General features: G+C 39.3%; 1 protein-coding gene across 3 annotated transcripts in view; it reads right to left on the bottom strand.

The window, feature by feature from the left end:
- Positions 1 to 4,304: 4,304 nt before the first annotated feature.
- Positions 4,305 to 13,446, bottom strand: part of SH3D19 (SH3 domain containing 19) — a 94,609-nt gene continuing 85,467 nt past the window's right edge. For all 3 annotated transcript variants that reach the window (XM_024764062.1, XM_024764059.1, XM_024764060.1), the window contains 4 exons: positions 13,331 to 13,383; positions 10,182 to 10,368; positions 9,671 to 9,768; positions 4,305 to 6,246 (listed from right to left, as the gene is read on the bottom strand). In XM_024764062.1, coding sequence (XP_024619830.1) covers positions 6,130 to 6,246; positions 9,671 to 9,768; positions 10,182 to 10,368; positions 13,331 to 13,383 — 455 coding nt within the window. In that variant the 3' untranslated portion in view covers positions 4,305 to 6,129. The remainder of the gene's footprint in view (positions 6,247 to 9,670; positions 9,769 to 10,181; positions 10,369 to 13,330; positions 13,384 to 13,446) is intronic.

The raw sequence follows: 13,446 nt of genomic DNA, 5'->3' as shown, positions 1-13,446 counted from the left end.
CTTGTAGGCAGCATATATATGTGTTTTGTTTTTTTGAGTTTTAAAAAATCTAATCAGTCACTCTGTCTCTTGGTTGGAACATTTAGTTCACTTACATTTAACGTAATTATTGATAGATATGTACCTACTGCCATTCTGTTAATTGTTTTGGGGTTGTTTTTGTAGTTTTTTGTTCCTTCTTGTTTTGCTCTCTTCAGTTGTGATTTGATGACTGTATTTACTGTTATGTTTGCATTCCTTTCTCTTTTGTGTATGTGTATCTATTTTAGGTTTTTCGTTTGTGGTTACCACGTGTGTATGCGTGTGCATAAATTTATGATCTCTTATGTTTGAACACATTCTAACCACCCTACATTTTTACTCCCCACCACATTTAATGTTTTTGATGTCATACTTTACTTATTTTTGTTTTGTGTATCCCTAACTACTTATTGTGGATATAGATGATTTTTCTACTTTTGTCTTTTAATCTTTCTACTAGCTTTGTAAGTGTTGATCTACTACTTTCACTGTTTTGCCGTTACTGATGAGATTTTTCCCTTCATAATTTTCATTTTCTGGTTGTGGCCTTTTCTACTTAGAGAAGTCCCTTTAACATTTCTTGTAAAGCTGGTTTAGTTGTGCTGAACTCTTGGCTTTTGCTTGTCTGTAAAACTTTCTCTCTCCTTCAAATGTGAATGAGAACCTTGCTCGGTAGAGCATGCTTGGTTGTAGGGGTTTTCTTTTCATCACTTTGACTATATCGTGCCACTCCCTTCCAGCCTATGATTCTGATATTCCTCCTGTTTGTGGGTCATCAACCCGGGGTGTGGGTCCTGAGTATACTGAGTCTACACCCCCATACCCATCTTGTTGGATTCCTTCTTTATGTCTTTAGTTGTGGAAAATCTTTTCTGCTAGTCTTTAGGTTGTCTGCATAGATAGTTGCTCTGTAAGTAGTTGTAATTTTGGCATGTCTGTGGGAGGAGGCAAGTTCAGTCCTGATGGTAGTAGTCCTTATTGCTAAATACTAAAAAAAAGCTCACTTTCTGTAGCTGAGCACCAGCTTGAGTGATTTGGGTCCTGGCTTTGTGGGGAACATCGGTGGGAGGAGTCTGCTTAGCAGCTCTATTTGTGAATGTGTATCTCTCAAATATAATATGATACAGAGACCATCCATTCCAATCCAGCAGGGATAGCCTGACACACATGCACAGGGGCAGTCGTCCCACTTGGTAGTTAGTCTTATAGATGCACAGTGTCTTGGTGCCCTATTTTCTGTTACTCTCTGACCTTGCCCCCAATTCCCTCATTGCAGTGGACAACTAGGCTTTTTTATAGCCCAGCCAGGCCCCTCTGGCCAGCAAAGATGCAGGCCTTTGCCTGCACCCCCGCATTCATCTTCCCTAGAGTGCTCTGTACGTACAGAATAATCGGGTACTTTGTTTATCACCACATTTATCTTTTAAAAGCTTTGATGTTTTATATGTCTAAAGAGAAGACACCACCGTCTCCCTAGCATAAGCTTAGGCATAGTACTGCACTGAAGAGTTAGCCACATGCTCTAAGGCTCTTCAGTTAACAACAACTCTGCTCTAAAGCTGCTGGCCACATGGTGGCCTGAGAAACAATGTGGTGGGCCTCGGTGATCCTCTGAGTCTGAGCTCTATCAGTCATCTATTAAAAACCTGGATATGATTGGAGAGATAAATGTAGTTGTTTCCTATTTTAACTGTAAAGAAGAACTAAATGTGGGCCAATATTTTTGTATTAAGAGATTGTCAGTCAATTCCTGTTAAAAGAGGACAGGTAACTGGCAGGTAATGCTCCTTTCTGAATAATGAATTTGAATCATTACTTTGCTTGAAAAAAGTTTCATTGAGTTGCCTTATTCGTAGTATTTGTAGATAAATAAACAGTCCATGGTGTACATACAATTAAGATTCCTTTAAAAATCTAAAATGTGTCCCGGAATCTGAAATACCAATTTATTGGCGTAAGTAGTTGAGCTGATCTATTAGACTCCAAAATACTAAAATAATGTTTTGTACTGCATGTGTATGAAAACCTCAGCTTAAGATTGCTTTGCTGTTGCCAAGAGCACGGCTCTACAGACACAGATCTTCTCAAGACCTGATGTTCCAAGCATTCAGATATTTCCTATTAAACTAAAAAAGGAATCCCCATTAATGGATCAGTCCATGTTTGAGTTTCTAGGTAACATCAATATGAATTGCCTATATAAAACTGAGAAGCCAAGCACGAATCTTCTTCTTTTTTTAAATTGTCTTTTTTTTTTTTTTAAAATATATTTTTGGCTGTGTTGGGTCTTTGTTGCTGCACATGGGCTTTCTCTAGTTGCAGTGAGCGGCGGCTACTCTCTGTTGCAGTGTGTGTGTTTCTCATTGCAGTGGCTTCTCTCGTGGAGCACGGGCTCTAGGCTTGCAGGCTCAGTAGTTGTGGTGCACGGGCTTAGTTGCTCTGCGGCATGTGGGATCTTCCCAGACCAGGGCTTGAACCCATGTCCCCTGCATTGGCAGGCAGATTCTTAACCACTGCGCCACCAGGGAAGCCCCTTCTTTTCTTCTTGAAAGGAATAAATTCAAGGCTTTGTTCTCTGCAATTCATTCTAATAATAACTATTATATTTGAGAAGTTACAACTTTTTACAATAAAACAAATCAATTCTACTTGTTTAACTGTTAAAGAGAAATGTATCACTTTAGCAAAACAAATATAAAAAGTTCTGAATCGGGAATCAGTAGAGCTAGGTTTTGCTTTAGGCTTTGCCATACCTTTATGACCTTAGGCAAATCATTTAACCTCTGCAGGTTGAGCTCTGATCCTCAGACTTTTCTGTGGTTTAACAGGATGAGACTGCAATTAGGTGAAAAGCCCCTAGATGGTGGTGTTGTTCTGAGTTAGGCTTTGTATTTCCCCCCTCTGTAACTACAGTGAAATAAAAAGGAGTAGGTTAGAAAATTATTTCCTATTTAGTTCTGAAAAATTCACTGTTTTAAGCATTCATTTAAAGCATTCGTTTAAAATGGCATTCAGAATGGCACTGAATTATGAATCATATGGTCCATGTACATCTGACATTAATTAAAAAGAATAAACCATTAATGATTATACCAAATATCCCCTTATAATTAGCCTATATCATCACTATTTCTCTACGTATATTTATCTAAGCTTAAGAAGCTGAACAAAAACTATAAACAATTATTGTTAAGAGTACTGATATATAACAAACCCTATAGAAAAATATATTTTGTTTTTTCAAATGCCATTTCTAAAATTTTGATAAATGTACTGATTTTTCTTTCATTATGAACATTTCAGACTGTATTAAAAACCTGTGATTTCCATGAGCACAAATGACAGCCATATAAGCAAGGGCATCTTTTAAAGAAATCTGCTGTCTTTTAGTGTTCAAAAGGGTAAGAATAACATATTAAATGACTTTGCTATTTTTAACCCACCAAAGAAAAAGGATTTGGAGATTCTAGTTTGAGGAGGATTGGATGAACATTAGGTTTTCAACTAAAATTCCTGAAAGGAACAAGAATACATTTCTATTTCTTCACTATGAAATTCACTGAGTATAAAAATCATGTTCAGTCAATATACAGAATAAGAAAGTACCTGTGAAGGGGCTTCCCTGGTGGTGCAGTGGTTAAGAATCTGCCTGCCAATGCAGGGGACACGGGTTTGATCCCTGGTCCGGGAAGATCCCACATGCCGCGGAGCAACTAAGCCCGTGCGCCACAACTACTGAGCCTGTGCTCTGGAGCCCATGAGCCACAACTACTGAAGCCTGTGCACCTAAAGCCCGTGCTCTGCAACAAGAGAAGCCACCGCAATGAGAAGCCCGCGCACCACAACGAAGAGTAGCCCCTGCTCGCCGGAACTAGAGAAAGCTCGTGCACAGCAACAAAGACCCAACGCAGCCAAAAATAAAATAAATAAAATAAATAAATTAAAAAAAAAGTACCTATGAAAAACCTACACCATGCTACATTTTTACTTTTTGTCAGTTGAGTAGGTAATAAATGGCAAGCAAAAAATGTAGCATGATGGAGTGGAAGACATAAAACTGCAAATTTTGTTTCAATAAAGATTTTTGTCAATAAAGAGGAAAGATATTGGAGCATATTGGATCTAAGATAGTATCACTATTATGTGAAAGTTGTCCAGCCAGCCAGCCAACCAATCAACCAACCAAAAAACCTCTATTGAGCCTATATGGTGCAAAGGGCTGGAGATATAAGATACCAACTCTGTTCTCAAAAACCTCAGTCTAATATGTATGAGAAAAGGACTTTGAAAAGTTCAGTTCGGTTTATTATAGTGTCAAGTAGATTTACAACTATTGCACTTACCATTCTGCTGACAGAGGCCAAAATTTAAAAGGAATATTTTTCTCCAGTAAAGCTAGGTTTTCATGATCTTTGATATAAGATGTTAAAATTACACAGGCAAAGAAATATACCTCATGTCCTATCCCAGACACTACCCCCCACTTCTCACTTTCCTGCTGTTGTACAAGCTTGCTGCAAATAGGAATTTAGTTGGGATAATATACTTTAAGTCATCCATTTCTTATGAAATAACTTGAGTGAAATTTGACTAGTTTTCTTTATACTGTCCTCTTTACCCAAAACATGTAGAACAAACAGCTCCCATATTCCAAAATCAATTTTAACCATATACTGGGAAATGAACTTTAATAAAAGACAGTAAATATCTCCTCCCTTACAGAACCCCACGTGGTGTTCACATGATGGTTTCATCACTTACTGCCTAACTTTGAATTCAGACAGTGGTAACAAAACCAAAAGCTAAAAAGTGGCCCAGCATATGAAACTCTTCTCAAAAATAGAAGAAAGTTATGAACATAGTTGGGAAAGTGTTTTACATTTTCAATGAAATTCTGTTCCATCGATCTGTTCGGAAGATTGTCTTCAACCTATTTGGCTTTAGTCCATAAACTGCAATTGATTCAGTGTTGCAAGGAACCACTTTTATCGTAAGCCTGGAATGCATAACAATGGATAGCAGGAAAGTGGTTTTTTATTTACTCTAATAACTGCAGGGAAGAGCTGGAGAAAAAAAGAAAACAACCCCAAAAGTATCAGCCTTCAGATTCTCAAATTATTTTTCGCTCTGATTATACTTGGAAGAATGAGCTGGGGGTTTGGCATTGTTTTCCATCTTAACAGTTGCTCTGTATTCTGAGATATATGTGATTCATAATGTACCACTATAACAAGACATAGTTTTATATATTACTGGGGTAACTCAAAGAAAATGAATTTTTCTTTGGGTACCAGTAATAGTCAAAAGAATGATTGCAGATTCAGAAAATGTGCTTATAATAACCCTGTTAACATAAAGTATACACAGAGGAAAGAAATTAAGTACTGTAGGTATGTGGAAGGGTTAGTTGTATTAGCAAGGCATTTCAGGATGGTTTTGGTTCTTTTGACTAAGATACATCAAATTTCAACACCTTTCAAACACTGGGACAAAGGGGAAACACCCGCTACCACAGGCGCATGTGGTGACTGTGAGCTGATTCACCATGTGCTCACAAAGGCTCCCACTAGTCAATGAACTGCCCTCTCCTGGAGCAAGGCTTTGCCCCAGTAATAAGGATAATGCGCTCAAGCTGTTAGAATTAATTTGAATATCAGTAATGAAATTTAGGTTACCAACCATGGCCTGATAGTTACAGCATGTAGAATAACAAATATCCTCTTTTAAAACTAAAGTAGAAAATGAAGAAGCAGGTTAATTTACTTGTGCTGATGAACACAGAGGTCCAAGTGCAACTTCTGCTTCTACGTGTCCTCATGCTGCCCTGTCACCAGACACTTTCCCGGGGGAAGGGTCTGCCTGCCTTGCTAATCCTGCTTGATGTCCTCCTTGGTAGAAATGTGCTCATGGGTTTCCGTGCGCACGTTTCTACTGTGAATGAAAGCTAACTACAAAATCAGATGTTTTCTGCTTTCAGAAAGTTCTAATATACCATGTACAGCATAGATATTTCTTTCAGTTTAAAAAAATAGTGCAAAAACGTATCTGATAGTCAAAGTGATAGTTCAAGTGAGTTCTTGTGCCAAGGAACACAGTCAAGCTTCACCTTTAGCCGACTTGTAAAAACTGAATGTAGGTTTTGGGAAATATTCCAGATTTTCCCATCAATTCTCCACTCATCCAGTCATCATCTACAGATTCCAGCTCTGTTATTATGTCTCCAGCCTGTAAGAAGACAGGAATTGAAAATAATTATTAGTTTCTATTGAGGATAAGCATGGTAAGCAGCCCACCTGGAGAGGCATGTACATCTCCTCTTTATATAACTCATTTATCTTGATTTGCCAAGAGGATTAAACAATGTACCACAAAGATGATCTAACCCTAATGATGCCATTAGCTTGTATGCTCTTTTCATCAAAGCACATTCCTTTGCCATTGTCACCCTTGTTGCACTTTTATTTTCCTGGTTGTATTTTGTGCCCCCCAAATACACCACTCTTAATCTAAAATTCTTCTTTAATAAATAAAAATACCAGCTATCATATATATAAAATTTTTTTCACCCATCTAACATTTATTGAGTACCCACTGTGTGTCAGACACTATTCTGGGCACTATGGATACAGCAAAGAGTAAAGACCTTATTCTAGAGTTGGGAGATGAATAAGCCAGCAGAGGAGGACAGAAAGTGTGGGCTGCCATCTCTTTAGGGCAGCCAGGTGACACTTAAGCAAAGATCTGAAGATGAGAGAGTGAGCCATATGTTTACTGTATGCCTTGCCCTCTTCTATGTACTTCATGGGAATTAACTCATTTATTTTTATTTTATTATTTTTTTTTTTGTGGTATGCGGGCCTCTCACCATTGCGGCCTCCTGTTGGGGAGCACAGGCTCCGGACACACAGGCTCAGCGGCCATGGCTCACGGGCCTAGCCGCTCCGCGGCACGTGGGATCTTCCTGGACCAGGGCACAAACCCGTGTCCCCTGCATCGGCAGGCAGACTCTCCACCACGGCGCCACCAGGGAAGCCCTATTTTTATTTTTTAACAAACTAAGAATAGTGGAAATTAATTCATTTAAACAACACAGTCCTAGAAGTGGGTACTATTATTATCCCCATTTTTGAGAAATATTTTTTTAGATTTCCTTATTTTAAAGAAAAGGAAACTGAAGGTCAGATTACGTGACTTGCTCAGTGTTGCATGTCTAGTTAGTGGTAGAGACAGAATTCAAACCTAGTGTGATTCCAGGGCCCGTATTGCTATTAGGCATGAGGTCACCACGTTTTACAGTAGACCTTTTAACTTAGAAAGGTTTTTACTGCAATTGCCTTTTCTCAACATCCTGAGCACTTTGTACTCTATATTCTTCCACATAATGGTATTCTCCTCTACCCTTTGGTTTATTCCATTCCTCCACGGCCTCAATATCAAATTTGCATTCTTTCCTGTCTTAAAGAGCTTCACCCTGACTCAGCACATGATTTATCCTCATCAGGTTAGTCAAAGGGGTTGTGTATCTTATTCGTGTATGAATTATAATTCCTCAGTTTCAAAAATTATGTCTTCATCTGTTATCTCCTGAAACTATTTTGTTCTTTATGGTTTCTAACTGTTGCTTAGAATCTGGGTTTAGGATTCTATAATGGTCCAAGATGACCCTGGCTACTTTAAAGAATATCTTTATCAGGCTAAATGGATTTATTTGTAGCCCTAGGACACTGCCCTTTGGAAAACTGGTTTGATTTAAGGCCTTTCTTAAGGGAAAATGCTGACTATCCCATGTCATTAATTTACCTTGCTAAAATCTGTAAAAATTCTGGCATTCAAAGGTTCTGTTACAATTAAGTTCCTTCCGTTTCCTAAACTATAACATAATCACTGACTAACAAGTAAGTTCCTTCCACTTCCTAAACTATAACATAATCACTGACTAAAACTATTTTTCTTAGCTCTGGTCCATACATACATACTATGTCAGTTTTCTGAGGGCTAGGACAATTTTTAAAAGTTTTATTTACTAATATTCTGTGGATATTTAATAAAATATTAATGATCAACAACTCTGAAAGTGGTGCAGAATCCCTTAACTAAAAATCTCTAGAACTATCTTGCTTACAGCCAGGCATTTGTAAAATGAAGACAACCTATTTTCTGGATGATACTGTGAATTCTATTACATTGACATAACCTAAATGAAGGCCAAAATAATATCCAAAAAGTCTGAATCCAGAGTGTTCACTTGCAGTAACATTTTATGTAAAGATAAAAGGAATTAATTTTGAGCCACTGACTCTCAAGATTGAAAAGGACTAGGGCAAAAGTTTCTAAACATTTGGATTTTATGGACCAATAAATTAAAAAAAAACTGATATAGGGTTACCAATTATAATTTTGCATAAGAAATCTATACATTTACTAATAATATTTTATAATAGAAATGACATTTTAATATGAAAAAGAAGAAATTCTCAGAATAAAGTAAAGCTCCATCACAAAACAGAAAAGTTAGCAACCTTATATATCTAGGCATGCCTCCCCTTCTCCATGGCTCCCCTAAAGCCTGCACATACCCAATATCACTGTTTTCCTCATTTTGTTGTAGACAGATGAAAACCTTGTTTGGGTACCCTCTGTCTTAAGTCTCATCTTGTCCAATCACTCCTGGATACTTTAATTCCTTCTATGGCACCCCTGCCTCTGAGTATCTCTGATAATGGAGAATTTCCCACTGTCTGACACAGGCTCTTCTGACAGCGATGACTTACTAAAGCCACCCTCCTTCCTCTGGCCCAATCCCAAAGTACTACCCTGGGTGCTTTCCTCTGACCACCGTCGAACTGTGGACTGTGGAAACAGGATCATGGAAGTATTCTTTTTACTTTAAAAAAATAAAAGGTACTTCCTTGATGAAGTAAGATTAAGATTAGATTTTAGGCTTCTAAAAAAAAAACTTCTGCAAAATACCTTAACCTTTTGGGATCATTTCCCTAAAGTCTAGTCAGTGTCTTTGTGGACAAGACTCCGGTGTCTTATGAGGCACTGCTGCAGAGGCCAGCTGTAGTAGTTGCCACCTGATTTCTCTGCTGGTTTCAAAGACATGGAGGCTGCAAGGGCCATGTAGAGGATCATCCTTTACTAGGGCTACCAATGAAACCTCCAACATTAGTGAGACGTGTTATAAGGCTAAGGAATTTGGTAGGCGACTGTGGTGCTATGGATATCAATAAGGCTTTCTTTAAGTACCTAAATGCCTTGCTGATTATTTACATTTGCCCTATTCACTTTCTCTAATCTCATCCTTTAGAATGAGGGTCTGAGATCTGTTCTTTTTTTTTTTTGCGGTACGCAGGCCTCTCACTGTTGTGGCCTCTCCCATTGCGGAGCACAGGCTCCGGACGCGCTAGCTCAGCGGCCATGGCTCACGGGCCCAGCCGCTCCGCGGCATGTGGGATCTTCCCGGACCGGGGCACGAACCCGTGTCCCCTGCATCGGCAGGCGGACTCTCAACCACTGCGCCACCAGGGAAGCCCTGTTCATTCTTGACTAATGATCAGTACTCCACCCAAATGTTCCACCCTTCAGTGGAAGACATTTCAAAATTTATAGCTGCTTAATGCAATTACAAAAAGATACACATTCTGACCTTGAAGGAAAGCTCATCTTCATTCTCCCCATGGAAATCATACAAGGCTTTGGCCTTCCTCCCCTTCAGTGCTAAAGCAGCCATACTTTTAGCCTCAGCTGTGAAGACACCAAAAATTCAAATATATAGAAAGACATTGGACTAAAACACAAGTTGAACATTTTAAGAAACCCCCTTGTCATTCCCAGGACATAATACTTTCAATTAATTTTGAATTTACTTAACTGGCAACAAGATGAAGGATGCTGTCTTAGCAGGAAAAAAATTATACAAAATACATTAATATTTAGGAGACAAAATTAGCCATTCTTAATTGAAGGCATTTAAAAATCTCTTTTCCCCATAACTTTAATAAATTGTATGAAGAAAGTTTGCATGACTTTATGAATCAACTTGCAAATGTAGGCAAACAACTTAAATTGAACATGGCCAGAGGGAAACGGAATATGTATCATTTCAAAGGCCTCACGCTCCCCTTAGAGGGTAAGAGCCTTCCTTGCAGCTGTCGCACCTGGGCAGGGCCGCACGAAGACTGCGGGGAAGATGCCCTCCCTGTCGCGCAGTCTGCCCCTGTACCAGTCGGAGTCCACACGTTCCATGATCAGGATCTGGTCTCCCCTCTTGAAGGACAAGTCGTCACTAGTCTCCGCTGTGAAACTGTGAAGAGCTTCGCACCATTCTGCAGAAAGACTGTTCTCCTGTTTCAAATCAGAAGTTTGGTAAGAAATGTGAGATTTTATTTGAGATTAATTTCTGCAAAGCTTAAAAAGTGGTGGAAAAAAAAGCTAAGGGGTCATAAGATTTCAAAGCCTGAAGGCCACTTTAAATCACTCAATACCTTATGTCACTATTGAGTTTCAGAAATAAAAGTTTCCAATAACTTTTTTCTTAAAATAGAATTCTAAATGATAGACGTGATAAAATTTGTGACTTTCTGCTTTCAAGGGCTATATAATGCTTAAGCAAAAATTTTTTCTAATTATTATCTATGACAGTTACACTAAAATTAGATAAAAGCTTGCAATATTTGTGTATAGTATTTATGACACTATGAAAACATTCTGGAAAAGCATATAATTTTCAGTGAGGTTCTTCTTTATCTAAATTAGGAAGGATCAGAATGGGCAATCTGTTAATTCCCAGGTCTCTACATGTTTCAGAGGCTATCAGATTCCATGGCACAGGACTTCATTAGTTCACACTTTTAATTTTTTTTTTGGCTGCATTGGATCTTCGTTGCTGCATGCGGGCTTTCTCTAGTTGCAGTGAGCAGGGGCTACTCTTCGTTGCAGTGCATGGGCTTCTCACTGTGGTAGCTTCTCTTGTTGCAGCGCATGGGCTCTAGGCGCTCAGGCTTCAGTAGTCGCAGCATGTGGGCCCTAGAGCACGCGGGCTTCAGTAGTTGCGGCGCATGGGCTTAGTTGCTCCACAGCATGTGGGATCTTCCTAGACCAGGGATTGAACCTGTGTCCCCTGCATTGGCAGGCGGATTCTTAACCACTGTGCCACCAGGGAAGTCCCCACACTTTTAATTTTATGATGCATAGTTAGCTCCAAGGCTGGCAGGATAATCACCCAGATATGGTGGGCTAGTGTGGGGGAATGCTTCAACAGTAATGCTTTTACTGCAAACACATCAGAAGAAGGTTCTGCCGTGAGAAGAGGCATCACTGCCAAGTCACGATGGGAGCCCTATGTTCAAGAAGCCCAAGCGAGAGGCAAGGATAACACTAAGAGCAAAGGCTTGGAGCCCGCCAGTCAGCTCTGCTACCTCCTAGCTGACACTGGGCAAGAAGCTTCTCTACTCTGAGCCTCAGCTTCATCTTAGAGTTGCTTTGGGGATCAAATGAGATAATGCGTGTAGAATGCTTAGCACAGTGCCTGGTACATCTTAAGTTCTCATCAACTGATGGCTTGAAAGAAAAACAAAAAATTAAACAAAAAACCGTAACCCTACCGTCTTGTTCCTGTACTTGGGTAACCAACCCTAAAGAACAGTACTTGTCACTCCCAAGAAATACAGGGAACCATGTGAACATTTCCTTTTAGAGAACTGTAGTCCCTTTCTTTCCTGTTTGACTTTAGCAGTGGGGGGAAGATGAAAGAATTGAGAGACACACAGCCTAATTACCACTGACATTTTTGACAAACAATGACCCCATCAGGCTCACTCTTCTAAAATAATGTCACAAAAAACAATGGGAAGTCACCCACATTCCTACTCAGTTTAAACACTTCTGAAGCCATGTTATACAGTGTAAAAATTTTAATCCATTTTTTTCTCTCTCCCATTATAAAATAATACAAATGTTCCTAAACACTTGGCAGTTCGGAAATATATGAAGAATGGGAAGAACACCCAACCACCTATAATCTCACTACCTAAGGGCAACTGAATGGTAACAAACACATTTCCTCATAGTCTTTTTATGCTATATATTCAACTTCCCTATAATACATGTTTTCCTCCCATGCCATTTACTTTACAAATCTAGTTTGTAATGTCCTCAGAACATTCTCCCGATAATGACCATATTTAGGTTATTTCCAATTTTTTCTTGTTACAATAACACCACCGTGATCATCTTTGTGACTAAAACCTTGTCTCATTTTTCATCCTTTTCTTAGGGTGAGAAATAAAAATAATGATAACAATAATCTGCACTTTCTCTGTTTTAACATTCACATACTTATAATCACTTATTTACTGTTGAGTTGTATTGAATCTTCATTAACTAGATACGTTAAATGGTATTTTATTGTCTCTTTACAAAGCATTTCTTTGATTACTATAAGGTTAAATACTTTTTTAATATCAGCCACTTATAGTATCTCTTTCATGAATATTCTAATAATATCTCTCCTTGTTTTTTTTTTTTTTTTGCGGTACGCAGGCGTCTCACTGTTGTGGCCTCTCCCGTTGCGGAGCACAGGCTCCAGACGCGCAAGCTCAGCGGCCATGGCTCACGGGCCCAGCCGCTCCGCGGCACGTGGGATCCTCCCGGACCGGGGCACGAACCCGTGTCCCCTGCATCGGCAGGCAGACTCTCAACCGCTGCGCCACCAGGGAAGCCCCTCTCCTTGTTTTTTATTAGGGTTTGCATGTCTTTCTAACTCATTTGTACGAGCTCTATATGCAATAAAGATATTAATCATCTATTTACTTCAAATATTTGCTACATGAATTAAAAAATGACTTACAGGGCTTCCCTGGTGGCACAGTGGTTAAGAGTCCACCTGGCAATGCAGGGGACATGGGTTCAAGCTCTGGTCCGGGAAGATCCCACATGCCGCAGAGCAACTAGGCCCGTGCACCACAACTACTGAGCCTGCACTCTAGAGCCCACGAGCCACAACTACTGAGCCCGTGTGCCACAACTACTGAAGCCAGAGTGCCTAGAGCCTGTGTTCTGCAACAAGAGAAGACACTGCAATGAGAAGCCCACACACTGCAATGAAGAGTAGACCCCGCTCTCTGCAACTAGAGAAAGCCCGCACACAACAATGAAGACTCAACACTGCCAAAAATCAATCAATAAATAAATTTTTAAAAAAAATACAAAAAATGATTTATAACATTTTCTTTTGATAATTATGATTTTAATAGTCATCCCAGAGATAAAACTTGGCTTTCAATAGTTATCTATTCAAGCAGCCTACCTGATAATTTGCACCAGAATCTTCTTTTTTGGTTTTCAGTGGTACCTTTGTGCCTGTATTTTAAAAAAATGTCAAAACTTCAGCTGTAAAGACCATATAGTATTGGAGAAAAACTT

The sequence above is a fragment of the Neophocaena asiaeorientalis genome, unplaced genomic scaffold, assembly GCF_003031525.2.
Source record: "Neophocaena asiaeorientalis asiaeorientalis breed wild unplaced genomic scaffold, Neophocaena_asiaeorientalis_V1.1 scaffold594, whole genome shotgun sequence".
NCBI lineage: Eukaryota > Metazoa > Chordata > Mammalia > Artiodactyla > Phocoenidae > Neophocaena > Neophocaena asiaeorientalis.
The sequence above is the reverse complement of the archived record's forward strand: the minus strand, read 5'-3'. Positions and strand labels throughout refer to the sequence as shown.